The following is a 12,754-nucleotide window of genomic DNA, read 5'->3' as shown; positions in this document are numbered from 1 at the left end:
CCCCTTTTTTTTTTTTTTTTGCTATTCAGATTTCCACTTCCCACTGGAAGTTCCACTGTGCATAGTACTGGTAAACACTGGAGGAATTTTTAGTATCGATAATGGGTACTATCTAATGGAAAACTGTAAAACAGGACATGCACCAAATTCTCTCTTCGCTGATGCCCCGGCCCCAGGGGCCCTCTGGGCCTAGCGCATTTATTGAAAAATTAGCTTTTCCATTTTTCCCACCTTTTTTTTTTCTTTAAAGAGACTTTGTTGAAATATAAAATTCACATAAGGAAAAAATATCTCTCTTTCCTACATTGACAGAAAGCTACTTTAAGTCCCCATAAGAAAAGTCATAAGACCTGTCACCTTTAATTCCTTGTAATGGCAGGGATACAAGTAGCCAGCACTACATAGAGAATCTTTTACGATTTTCTAACCTGTACTGGTGTTAATACCATGTGTAACTGAGACATGACTGTTTTTTTGACCACCCCCTTCTCCTACTGTGCTAACCCAGAAAAAAATGGCAGTTGTAGAAAAGGTTTCCTTTTAGATTTCTATGTCACTAATACTATTTGCTATGTGTTATCAAGATGAGAAGGATTTTAAACAAACGTAGTTCATATTCAACAGAATATTTTTTGCCTATGCTTTGCCTGTGTAGAGCTTAGGCACGGAAAATAGAGAGGATGAGAGAGTCAGTTTTGCTTGAATTATAATCAATTTCACTTTCTGGATCTCTCATATAGTAGAATAATTGCCCTTTGGTGATATTTATTTGAACCTCCAAAAACATCTCTAAGATTAACAGGATAGTTGATTTTTTTTGTGTCCTATAAATGTTAGGGATTTTTTGATAGTCTAAAAGCATCCAACAGATTGTTATTTACTTTTATTAACTAGCCCTTGCATTCTAATGAATTACAGTTGAAAAGAAGCCTTGTGACTCACATCCTGTTTGTGATCAAGTTTGTAGCCTCTTACATGGACTCTCTCAGGAGAGAGTTTTTATTCAGCATACATTTGACTTTGTTGATTAAATAACTCAAAGGATAAGGCTACATACAGCAACTGCAAAATTATTGCAGTCTTCCAATTGGAAGGTCTGCCAACTTTTAAAATACTTGCCATCTTATATCTGCCATAGCCCTGTTCCTGCGCACTGACTACAAACTAGAAAGACGGTGTATTCTGACCCCAGGGAAAGTATCACCTCACATTGATGAACAGCTTCTTCAACAGGTTAAAGGGCAACACTGGACTCATCCAGGCTCTCCTCAGGGCTTCTGAGCTGGAAAGATGATGAAGGCCATGCTGGGTTGCATGTAAAAGCCTAGTGAGGGGAGGAGAGAATACAGTTCTCAGGTCTCCCAGCAGGATGCAAGGAAGATCATACAAAAAATAACAAAGATGCTAGAAAGTTTAGTAATCTTCATCAAGCTGCCTTCAAACATGTTTTCAATATTACTGTCTCTTGTTCACCTCTAATGCTCCTCAAGATCAGTCCCTTCACCACTAATCAAAAGGGCAAAATTCAGCACCTGAAAATGTGTCACACCATGTGAGAGTTGCACTTTGACCTTCAGCCCCATTCGCTGCTTTGACATGCTCGCACTCTGTTTTTACACAGTGTGAAACAATTTCTGGGGTGAAAATTAATGAAACTGAACAACCAAAAAGGGACTTTTTCCCTTAGATAAGTTTGCAACTCTCTGGTAAAAAAAAAAAAATCAGTGTTACGACATACTGTAGTCTGTGGGGGGAAATGTTGATGCACATTTCGAAATGATTTTGACCACCTATTCCTTTGAAGTGCTGAGTTGCCTGAATTTCTGCAGTTTTTCTGGGGAAGTGGAAGGTGTTCAGGGTGCGTCAGGAAGGACTCAGCAGAATGATAGCCAAACTGATTACAAGCGAGATGAATTACAAATTGATAAGAACCTTTCACATGCTGCAATTATATCCAGCAACTTAATTAGTCCATTTCAGTTAAATAAAGCAGAACTCATTAGCTTTGGAGAATACAGTAATACTTGCTGACCTCACCATGCTCTACATCTGTGCAGCCTGAAGAAGATTAATATACAGGCTGGGTATGTAAAGCTTATTCAGGCACATCGCAGTGGATTGTTTAAACTTGATGAAGACAATATAAGTTGTGAATGATACGCTGTTGATTGAACTGTAGACCTTTGATTTAATTCAGTGTGATCATTTTTCCTTGCCCAGCAGCCCACATTTGAGACAGTACCAGTGTCACCAGTTCCTTCTAATGGTCTCCAGCTTCCTGGGCAAAAGCCAGCTTGGAAATCAGTTAGCTGTGAGTATGCCAAGTATGTTCACTTCATCATAAAACTGAGAGCTAGGAAGGACATTTGGGGCACTTTCCTGTTTTATATTTGAGATGTACTAAATGCTCTTCTCTAAGACTTGTGTAATCATTAATATAACTATACATTATAGTTGTGGCCACTGTCCCCATTCCTGGCTAGTATTCTGTTGTACTGGACTCTAGAAATATAGATCCCTGCCTTAAGCCTTTTTAGTAGAAGAGATGCAAAGAGTTGAAAGGCTGTACATGTGAATATAACCAGGGCTGGACACAGGGTGAACTGGGCAGCTGCCCATGGCCCAGACAGAATCAGGGCCCAAAAATGGTAATATTTTCTCTGTTGTCTCATTTATTATTATCATTATCTCTGGTGAAGGGGAGCCCAATCCTAAAAGTTTGCCCAGGGCCACCAGGAGACTAGGTACGTAGCTAAATATAACCCATTGCCAACTCAACATGGTAATGAATTTAACCAGCTTTGTTAGCAACATGTTTTGTTGCTGGTTTACTAGGTGTTGGCAAATCCCAAAAAAATGTGAATACATTTCTCATTTCACGAATCCTTCAAAAATGGTAATAACTGAAAATAATTATTTTACTGGTCTCCATCACAATATCCTCACCTACTAAGTTTGTGCCAATTTGCACAAACCAGGGGTTGGCAACCTATGGCCTGTGGGCCAGATCTGGCCTGTGGTGATGTCTGATCCAGCCCATGGACATGGGGCTTCAGTGGTAGCGGGCTTCAACAGCAGTCACCTTCCTATACCTCCACAGGGAAAAGCATGAGTTGCAGGTGCTCTCCCCATGCTGCCATGGGGAAAAGTGACAGGAGCTCAGTCCTAACATCCACCCACCTGCCTCTGAGATGAACTGAGTCAGTCTGGCCTGCAGCCTTAAAAGGTTGCCAACTGTTGCCATAAACTGTATGGCCAGCCTAAGGCTGGCAACATTAATGAAAACGATGGGTCTGCTCAAACTGTTGTCTGGAGTACTGTCACCAGTATGTAAAATGGAACTCATTTGAGCTAATATACTTTGAAGCTTCTGACAAGAGTGTTTCTCTAATAGGAATTTCATTTTTAAATTTTTGCCTAGTTTCAGTTAATTTCAGCGGGCAACTCTGCTTTGAAACAGAGCAGCCAATCATTTTGTGGTTTTGGCATCTGTTAGACTCCCACCAGCGCTGGCATGGTTTTACAAGCTGGTTGGTAACATGCTGAACCTTGTCTGCAGAGGTTGTGTCCATTGTATATTTCTTTACACAACAAAGTAGCAATTAGGGGGCATCGTAAGAAAAATATGTATACTATAAGTATGGTAGCAGCCATTGAGGAAACAATGTTAGCAGCATTTTTCTATCTAGACCTTTTTACGTATTCAGTAGACACATGCACGTGTCGTTTCCCTGGCCAGGGTAAACAAGTCCATAATATAGAAATGTGATGCTGATTCTGCTACTGATAAACAGGAAGGCAATCACAGTTGAATCACCTTGTATGTAAAAAGCTACAGGAAATAGATAAATAACCTAAAATAATAGCCGGACTCATACTTCGAACTGTTTGTTTCCTCCAGACAAAACAGGAATGTATGTTGCACTGAAATTTCTCTTCAAAATTCTTCCCTTAGCACCTTTTCAAGTTTTAGGTTTTCTTTGTCCTTTTTTTTAATACCTGCTTCCTGAACACAAGCATATGCTACATATTCATATAGTTTGCCTTGCTTTCAGCTAATAGCTGTCTAGACTGTGGACTAGATAAAGACAGCCCATCAGTAACAGAAGAACTATTCTATGAAGTTTCTTTCTCAGAATCCATTACAGTGCTTCCAAAAAGGAGAGAATGGCCAAACAACCAAAGATTCAAAAAGGATGATTCTGCTTTGCCTGTAAGTTTTTAATACCTCCTTATTTTCTTAGTAGTTTTTCTTTACTCTGTTAATTTCCTGCTTTATTTCCTTTGGCATGATGAAGTCTCTTAAACTATATTGGATTTCCTTCAATATAGAGGCTTCATGCTGTGTCTGTCTGTCTCCCACAATTCTGCGTTCTCAGGGAGGTGCCAAAACTGGAACGCATGCTTAAGCATAGTCACATCTTGCATCCAATGCATTTTAGCACATATACTCAAAGCATGTTGGCTACATGTATCACCACAAAACTTTAACACAGAAACAAAGATCTGTGGTAGCTACTGACACTAGACATTCTTCTCTGTTACTTGGACATTATTCCCATTAGTCCCACCCAAATTCTCTGTCCTCTTCAACACATGGATTTCTGTGCGTGAAATCCATTGTCACTGTGGACGTGGGAGAAAAAGCAGGTGATATCATGCCCTGGTATCGTTGATTGTCTCAGATAACTATTCATCACAGTTGCAATACAAGAGAGAGACCATTGCAATGGTTTGGGGCAAAAGATTATTATATCATGAAAACAGACAAGCATGGAGTGGTTAGTCAGTTGGATAGCAGTCAGCCTCAGAACAAGCTGGCAACTTTCTGCTTCCATCACAGCCTCCAAAGCTGGGCCATTGAAACAGCTTTATCACCAGTGTGCTCTGAAAACAAAGTTAAGTCAGAGCTGTAAACATGTATGAGGCTAAAGAAAGTCATAATGGTCAGGAGGATGCTCCCCTGATCTGAGATAGTTGTCATCTATGTGGACATTGAACTCATGAAAAAATATCCAGTTGTGTTTCTTCAGCACTACCAGTGGAGAGTAGATCAAGAGGCACGTGGTGGCTGGAAGAGGCACGAGGTCTGTCTGGTTTCTGTGGTGATTATAATTTGAACACTTTTGGAAGATAAAGACTTCTCTCCTTTTATCACGTTTCTGTTATACTCAAGGCTTTTCCATACTTCTGTTTATAGAAAACCAGTTATCTGTACCAGTCATCACCAGAGCTTGTGTGCCCATGCGTACATCCCCCACTCCCAGTTCTAGAAAGATGCCTAATCTCCCAGTCTTGAGCCATGTTATGATCTCCCTAACTGACAGAGCAATATGCCTGACTGTTGGCTTTGTACTCATGGGTACTCAATAGAGTAGTTTCAAAGAAGGGCATAAGTATGCTTGAAGAGGCCCTTTATGTGCACTAAAATGTGTTTTGTGCATCCTTAAATGTATGCAAGAACTATTCAAATTTATCACAAGCATAAACTTGCTAAAATTAAAACATGAAAGTATGGCTATTGATGTTGGCATTTTCCTTTGCGTGCTGTCACACGTGATATTTTTCACTCATACTGGGCCAAATTGCAATGAGAATATGTGCTGGCAAGAAACCTCCTCTCATTCCGTTGTGCAGCTTGAACAAGGATCACAATAAAATTTCATGTGAGCAGGGTCTGATCACTGAAAAATTAAATAGTAATGTAAGAGGGCAAATAACCAAACAGGGATGAAGTCTACAGGAGCTGGTCCTCCACATCAGAATGTACAGGCTGTGATATCTTAATAAAGAGTCAATAATGGGGGGGGGGGGGGAATATTGTGTAATCCTGGAAAGGATTTTTCCACCTAAAATACAATTACTTTCAAATGCTCCCTCCAAGGATGAGGCAACTCTGACTGCCCCTTAGACAGAACTATGTAAAAATTGTACAATTTGGGAACATGATAAATGAAACTGAATCACAAATGTTGAAATGAAAGCCGATTAAGAAACCAAGCCCATTCAAAAGCAGTATATTGCTTTCCCTCTCCCCCTTCCCTCCCCAGTCCCAGGAAGATATGTCACATAGTAAATGGAAACTACATCTTAAGCCAGGACTTTCATTTCTAAAACATACAGATATTAAAAAACATAAAAGTTGCTCCCAGTGAGTTGTGCTACCTTCAATACTGTATAATTTTATGACTCGGCTGTTTTCTGGGCCCTGTGCCATGTTTCCTAGTGCTGTTCTTGCAAAGAAGCACAGCCTAAAACCTCATGGTAACACTCTACCACATCAAAATGACTCTAGGAGACAACAAACCACCATGGAAAATTATAAACTTTTAGTAAAAATAAGTTATTCATGGTCTCTTCCTATTTTGGCAAATAGACCTGCAAAGAGGCCTTCTCCTCTGCCCTCCCTTTAAATATATGTGTATTTTAAAATCCATTTTTCACATTGTCAGCATGATTTATTATACTATTTATGTTTTGGCATGTTTTCATCTGATATAATGAGATTTTTGTGTGTTTTTGATATAATGTGAGCAGACCGCCTTATTTCTTTTGATTTTTATTGATATATTTCATTACATTTCAATTGTAGTTCAAAATCTCATCATATAAAGGTAAAAAATAAGATATATAGATTGCAGGGACCATTTCTATACCTTCCCAACTTAGGCAGCTGATAACTATCTGGCAGTTCTTCCTGTTTTTGCTTTAATTAGGATCACCTTTTGCTTAAAAAAGAAGTCCCCTGGAATTTGACATGGGAGACACTGACCTCTGGAACTGACTTCCTCTGTGGGCTGCCACAGCCCTCTCCTCTGTTACTTTTGGAGCACAATGCAAGATGCATATTTTTGTTTTTTGCTTGCCTTTTCCTTGACTGTCATTTCTTGGTTTTATGGGTTTTATTTATAGATGGAAGGCATTGAATATGAATTTTAGTTAAAGGAAGTGTTGGATTCAAGCCTGTGGATCCACCATCCTAAAAGTTTTGGTTCTAGGTCAAATTCCTAAAGAAAGGAGATCAGTTATAGCACTGTTTCCGTAGTAAGTATTTATGAATGGTTTGTTACTGGTTTCAATTATTTAAGGATGACAAAGTTCCATAGTACCATGGAACAAGTATGTGCAGTAAGAATATTGGTGATGATGATGTCATAACACAGGGAAATAGCTCTTTTTCACATATGGAAAATGATTTAATGTCATGAGTTGCATAATGCAGCATTGTATACCTTTATGTCTGAGGCTGTAGTTTCTAATATGCATGCATATTTATGCTTCAGAATTTGAAAAATAGCATTTAGTTCATGTATATGTTCCACAGATTCTACTTTCATAATTGTTTCTTGGGCTTTTAATATTCAGGTGTCCTATTACACTATCAAGAGGATTCCTGTGTCAAAAAGCAGGAGTTAGTGCCAGGTTGGCATTAGGACTCGAGATTTCATTCTTCAGTGTTTTGCACTCTCACCATTAAACCACACTCCCTAAAACTGTGCAAGTTTATGTTGATGCTCAAATAACAAGGAGAATAATTTACGATACACAGACATTTCTGTGACAATACTTGGGAACCCTTTAGACAGCACCTAGTAAAACTGGAAGACATTAAGAGAATTGAAGTAACTTACTCTATCCTAATGAGAATGACATATAGTTAGATGTCACGATAACTAATTATTTCACTGGAATTAGGCAAAGACTTTGCGGGGGTAACATCCTTTCCATTGCAAAAGCTGCAAACTTTGAATGAGCACAAAATGTCGGGACCTCGGAGTTACAAACCAAAATGCGTTCCTCCAGAAGCACGCTGGTCCTGCACGTGGTAACATAGATTCAGCTAGTCAACATAGGTCATCTACGAAATAACTACAGTGTGATTTCTTGCAGGGTTTCTTTTATAGAACACTTCACAAATGACCGTTTTAAAAAAAAAATGTCTCAAAACTGAGAAAAAAATTAAACTCTTTATTGTAGAAATTTATTGTTCGGAAAAGCCGGTTTGGACTGACAGAGACTGGTGATCTGTCTCTTGAAGACATGAAGAAAATTCGCTATCTTTCTTTGATTGAGCTGACAGCCTTCTACGATGCACTGGGAATAGAACTGAAAAGGAACAGAACAGACAGAGTCAAAGGACGAGGTAAACATACCGTAGTAGCGGGATGACAGGCATCTTGTAATTTTTTTAGTGCTTAGTAGGAAGGTACTTCTTAGGCTTCACTTTCTCTCTTTTACATTTTTCTTTTAAGAAAATGGCCTTTTTGGAGTCCCTCTCACAATACTACTAGAAAATGATCAAAAGAAAGTTCCTGGAATAAAAGTTCCTCTCATCTTTCAAAAAGTGAGTAGAACATAATAAGTTCAACCAGTAAGGCTTACATTTTCATCATTAGCATTGACAGTCAAAACAGATGTCAGATAAAAGAGGAGGTAGACTTTAATGGCTTCAAGGTGTTGACCATTTTTTCTGTCTCTCCCTTGTGATTTCAGTCTCTCAGGAGACTTGGATTAAAACCACTATTTTTCTATAATATGTGTACATTGGGATTTTTTTCTAACGTTAAATTTATATATATACTATTTTGTCCAAGAAACTTAAAGAACCAAAGAGTGGGCATGTGGACCCCTTTTTTCATTTAACTCTTGAGCAATGCAAAAGTTTTGTATGGGAGCATTTTGAGGTGTAGTACCACATACATTCAAATTGCAGAGACGCTGACATCTCTGAAACTATTGGAAGTGAACTGATGTATTCTACATGAGGTATATGCTGCCAAGATGATGATCATTCAGCTGAATTGGTGTAATGCCACAGTGACATCCAGTGGATAGCTCATTTAGATGTACATACACATACACAAAAAACGCACATGGACTTTAAGATTCAATGACATTTATCTGCAAATAACTCCTGAAAGCAAATAAAACTGCTAATATTGATTAACTCAGTGTTAACTTGCCTATCTATAATCAGTCTTTGCGTTATCAGCAAAAACCCCAACTTTGTCATGCTTTGTCAGGTTTACAATGAGAAGTAATAGGGATCTGGCAGGTTCTTTGAGAAAGCAGATAGAACTGGAAGAGAAGAGTTAGTGGTGAAAATCCAGAACCCTGTGAATAACTGCTAAAATGTTATAGTTTTTTTCCTACTTTCACATTTTGTCAAAGATGCAGCTGGGTAGTTCTGAACCCTGACAGGGGACAGAGAGACAGCAGCTGTCACTGGGCTGCCAGCAGCAATAGCAGGAGCTGAGCTAGCAATGTGGGGTCTGTTTTTTCTGTGTCCAACCCCGTTCCCCACAGTCAGTGCCCAGGGCTTGTGCCCTGGCTGCCCCCCTGTAGTTAGGTTCCTACATTTTGTCTAAACAAAACACGCTTCATCTTTGTAAAGAATAAAGCCTGAGGACTGAGAGAGCCTATTCTACAGGGAGATCCCAGAAAAAATGATTTTAGGATTATTTTCTAGTCAGAGCTCTTGATCCTGCCCAAAGACATTTATTATTTATAGCCATTTCTAAGAGGCTCATCACCATAACAGATGAGTATCTTGCGTATACTCATTAGTTTTTTCTTCCAACACTATTTTGAGGTATGGAAATCAATATGATTACTTGCTAAAAACAGTAGCGCTCATTGTAAACTGTAAAAAATATATACTTCATCAATATTATCCCTCACTATTAGTCCTCCTAGGTACCAGGAGTCCCAAGTCACAATGAAAAGCCCTGCTGTTCTATGATCTATATAAATGTCTAGAGTCTATTCTGAAAAGGTACAGCCTGAGGAATGCTTGTTTAAATGAACGTTAATTATTTGCTATTATAGATCACATACAAGTAAACTGTTACTAAACTGTTTGGGGGGGACAGGTTGTAAAAAGGTACTTAGAGGGGTTTTTCCCCAAATGGTTGGGGGGGGTTTTAAATGCTTCTCTTACTTTTTAGTTGCTGCTCAAGCTTGAGGAAACAGGCTTAGAAACAGAAGGAATTCTTCGAGTACCTGGATCTGCTTCAAGAGTTAAGGTACATACATGCCATCTACCCTTTTCTAGTTTAGAAAGCAACACTTTGGTACAGATAGATCATCAATCTCACACCTGCCACTCAAAAACTATGGTTGGCCATTTGCTGCCTGAAATGGAGGCCCAAATCTTTGCATGGGCTAATGTTTTATTTAGAGCATACATGTACTCAAAGTGCCATTTTCCTACATTGAGCCTGTGTGGAATTCCCTGTTTTCATGACCTTACCTCTGTCTCGCATGAAATCTTACTTCTATTATTTTAATTTACGTAAGAAATACTGAGTTACTAAAGGAAGGTTATCAAGTAATTTCAGCTAAAGATCCTTGCCAATTTTTTCATTTATCCTTTGTTTGGTGTTTTACAATCATAATGTTGGTCTCTGAGAAGCATGTCCTGTATCTGAATGTCTGATGATGGCAGTAGTCCATTTTCACTGTACAATAGAAGAGTTCATTTGAGTAGTAAGGTTGACGCCACGATAAATGGAATCACATTTTATCCTATACACAATGGGACCATTGAAAAAAATAACTATCAACTAAAGACACAGACAGGCTTCCATTCCAGTTTCTGTTCCAGTTTTCTCTTTCCTGTTAACCAGGCATTACACTGTGTCTGGACCTGTGTACATAAAGACATAAAACCTAAAGACAACTTGTAGCTGAATAACATACTGTAAGTCATGCCATTACAAATGAGAGAATGGCAAAGCATTGCTTAGTGGCTCTAGACTCAGAACATTAAGTGAAAGAACAGGTCTTTATTCTATAAAACTATCTCCAGTAGTTGGTATCTTTTATGTACAATCTTTCCTTTCCTCTGAAATTACTATCAATATTCATAGCATTTTTGCTTTGTTTATATTTTAAGGTGACAAATCCCACATGCTATAACAAAATATTCCACCTGCAAATAAAATAGCATTTTTATGAGAGAGAGGATTAGGCTTTGCTGTGACAGCTGCACAGAATAAATTAAGAGCGTTTCAGGATTTTGTAGACTACTCAATGTTGATTGGCTTGTGAGGTCAATATTAGCTAGTAAAATATCATATGTTAAAGGGAAGCTTTACAAGGCACATAATGATGACAGGCTACAGAGCCCATTTCATGGTAAAGCATAGATAAGGGGTGGAAGGAGGTGACTGGAGCTATGTAAATGAGGGATGCATCTTTCAAGAGGTAAAGTGAAAATTGGATGAAGCCCCATATTCGTTACTTTGGATAAGGCTCTGCAAATTTAGAGCTGGAGATAACTGAGGCCATAATAGGGCTTGATTCTTCAAGGCTTTGGGAAAGTGCAGATTTTTTTACCCCCACTGAATTCATTAGATGTTGAGAGAGCTCAGAACCCTGCAGAATGCCCAGTGTCTTGCAGGATTTAGCCCCTCATCTGGACAAGGATTCTCCAAAATCCCAGTTTGAGTTGCAATAGTTCGTTGTTCTTTCGCACAATCTACACTTCTTTCTATGTTGCAGAAAAATAACAGCACAGCTGTTTTGTACGTTTTAATAATTAAATTTTGTATTTGCATACGCTCTCTTGGTTTTTGTTCAGCTATTCACATCCTGTACACAGAAAATTACTTTGTGATGTGTGTTTCTGTATATATGACTTTCCTATGCTAAGTGGCAAATTAAACATCCACATGAAAGATGCCATGCTCTTTATTTGAGTTTTTGGTTCATTTAAGTCATTCCAACAAGTCAACCAGTAAAAGATGGAGGGAAAGATTTCCTTAAGCAGATCCAGATTTCATTCTTCAAAGCCGTCATACATTATTATGACATTAGGATTTGAGGGCATTCCAACTTTATTTCACTCTTGTATTAAAAAATAAAAGGCATATGGATGTGGTTAAGGGTGAGCTTTTAATATGACAAAGAAGAAGAAATAAATACAAGTTTTCCTCTGCCTCTTAACTGTGGTATGTAACAAGAGCTCCACTGAACAAAAAATCAAAATGAAATATTAAACTAGTCTATTGTGAGCTGAGAAGAATGAAAAAAAGACTGCTTGAAGACTGTATTTCTTAATATAACTAGATGTGTATACAAAGTGTGTGGCAAAAGTATTGGTCTCTCCTCTCGGTTGTCTTCTTTTACCTTCTTCCTGTTCTTGGAATATTCAGCAGCAAAATATTGAGAGCTCTTTCTCTCCCCTTGTGGTTTTGATGAAGTGTTCTGCTCCATATTTCTCAGCCAGTTACCAGGAGGGAATTTAATCCAGGTGTTTGAAGGGATTAGGTGCAAGTGATGTGAATAAAAAGGCAGTTGAGATACCAGAGAATGCAGCCAGTAAAATGTACTAGTAAAAGAGGTATTGTAACATTAAACACCAAATCCTGCATGACTTTCTATTTCCTTTTGTGCCAACCATTTCACTTCATTATGTGTGACTGTATTTGATATGTAATTTCCTTCTATTAATGTGAGGCAGGCTTCATTTTTTAAAAGCTCTTCTTTCTCAATGAGCTAATTTTCTTTCATACTGGCAATGCAGATTTGACAAAAATATGATTAAAAAGCAGCACATCAAATATAAAGCCCTGCTCACATAAACAGTCGTATTGAAATCAACCATTCACTTCATGTATATATGGCAAAGTATTTGGCCAGTAGTAATTATAAAAGCTACTTAATTTATGGATGCATAAGTGAGGATAAATATGAATGAGCAAACAAACAGTAACATTCTTGCAGGCAAAAAAGCTGTTTTCAGGAGATG

At 38.3% G+C, this 12,754-nt stretch overlaps 1 protein-coding gene across 3 annotated transcripts in view; it reads left to right on the top strand.

Moving 5' to 3' along the window:
* The window catches only part of ARHGAP28 (Rho GTPase activating protein 28), a 135,726-nt gene that overhangs the window by 102,294 nt on the left and 20,678 nt on the right, over positions 1 to 12,754 (top strand). For all 3 annotated transcript variants that reach the window (XM_019525637.1, XM_019525644.1, XM_019525649.1), the window contains 5 exons: positions 2,221 to 2,311; positions 4,056 to 4,213; positions 7,978 to 8,143; positions 8,253 to 8,344; positions 9,948 to 10,025. In XM_019525637.1, the coding sequence (XP_019381182.1) occupies positions 2,221 to 2,311; positions 4,056 to 4,213; positions 7,978 to 8,143; positions 8,253 to 8,344; positions 9,948 to 10,025 (585 nt within the window). The remainder of the gene's footprint in view (positions 1 to 2,220; positions 2,312 to 4,055; positions 4,214 to 7,977; positions 8,144 to 8,252; positions 8,345 to 9,947; positions 10,026 to 12,754) is intronic.

This window comes from Gavialis gangeticus, unplaced genomic scaffold (assembly GCF_001723915.1).
Source record: "Gavialis gangeticus isolate Ggan-Ray unplaced genomic scaffold, GavGan_comp1, whole genome shotgun sequence".
NCBI lineage: Eukaryota > Metazoa > Chordata > Crocodylia > Gavialidae > Gavialis > Gavialis gangeticus.
This window is presented reverse-complemented; position numbering and strand designations above follow the sequence as displayed.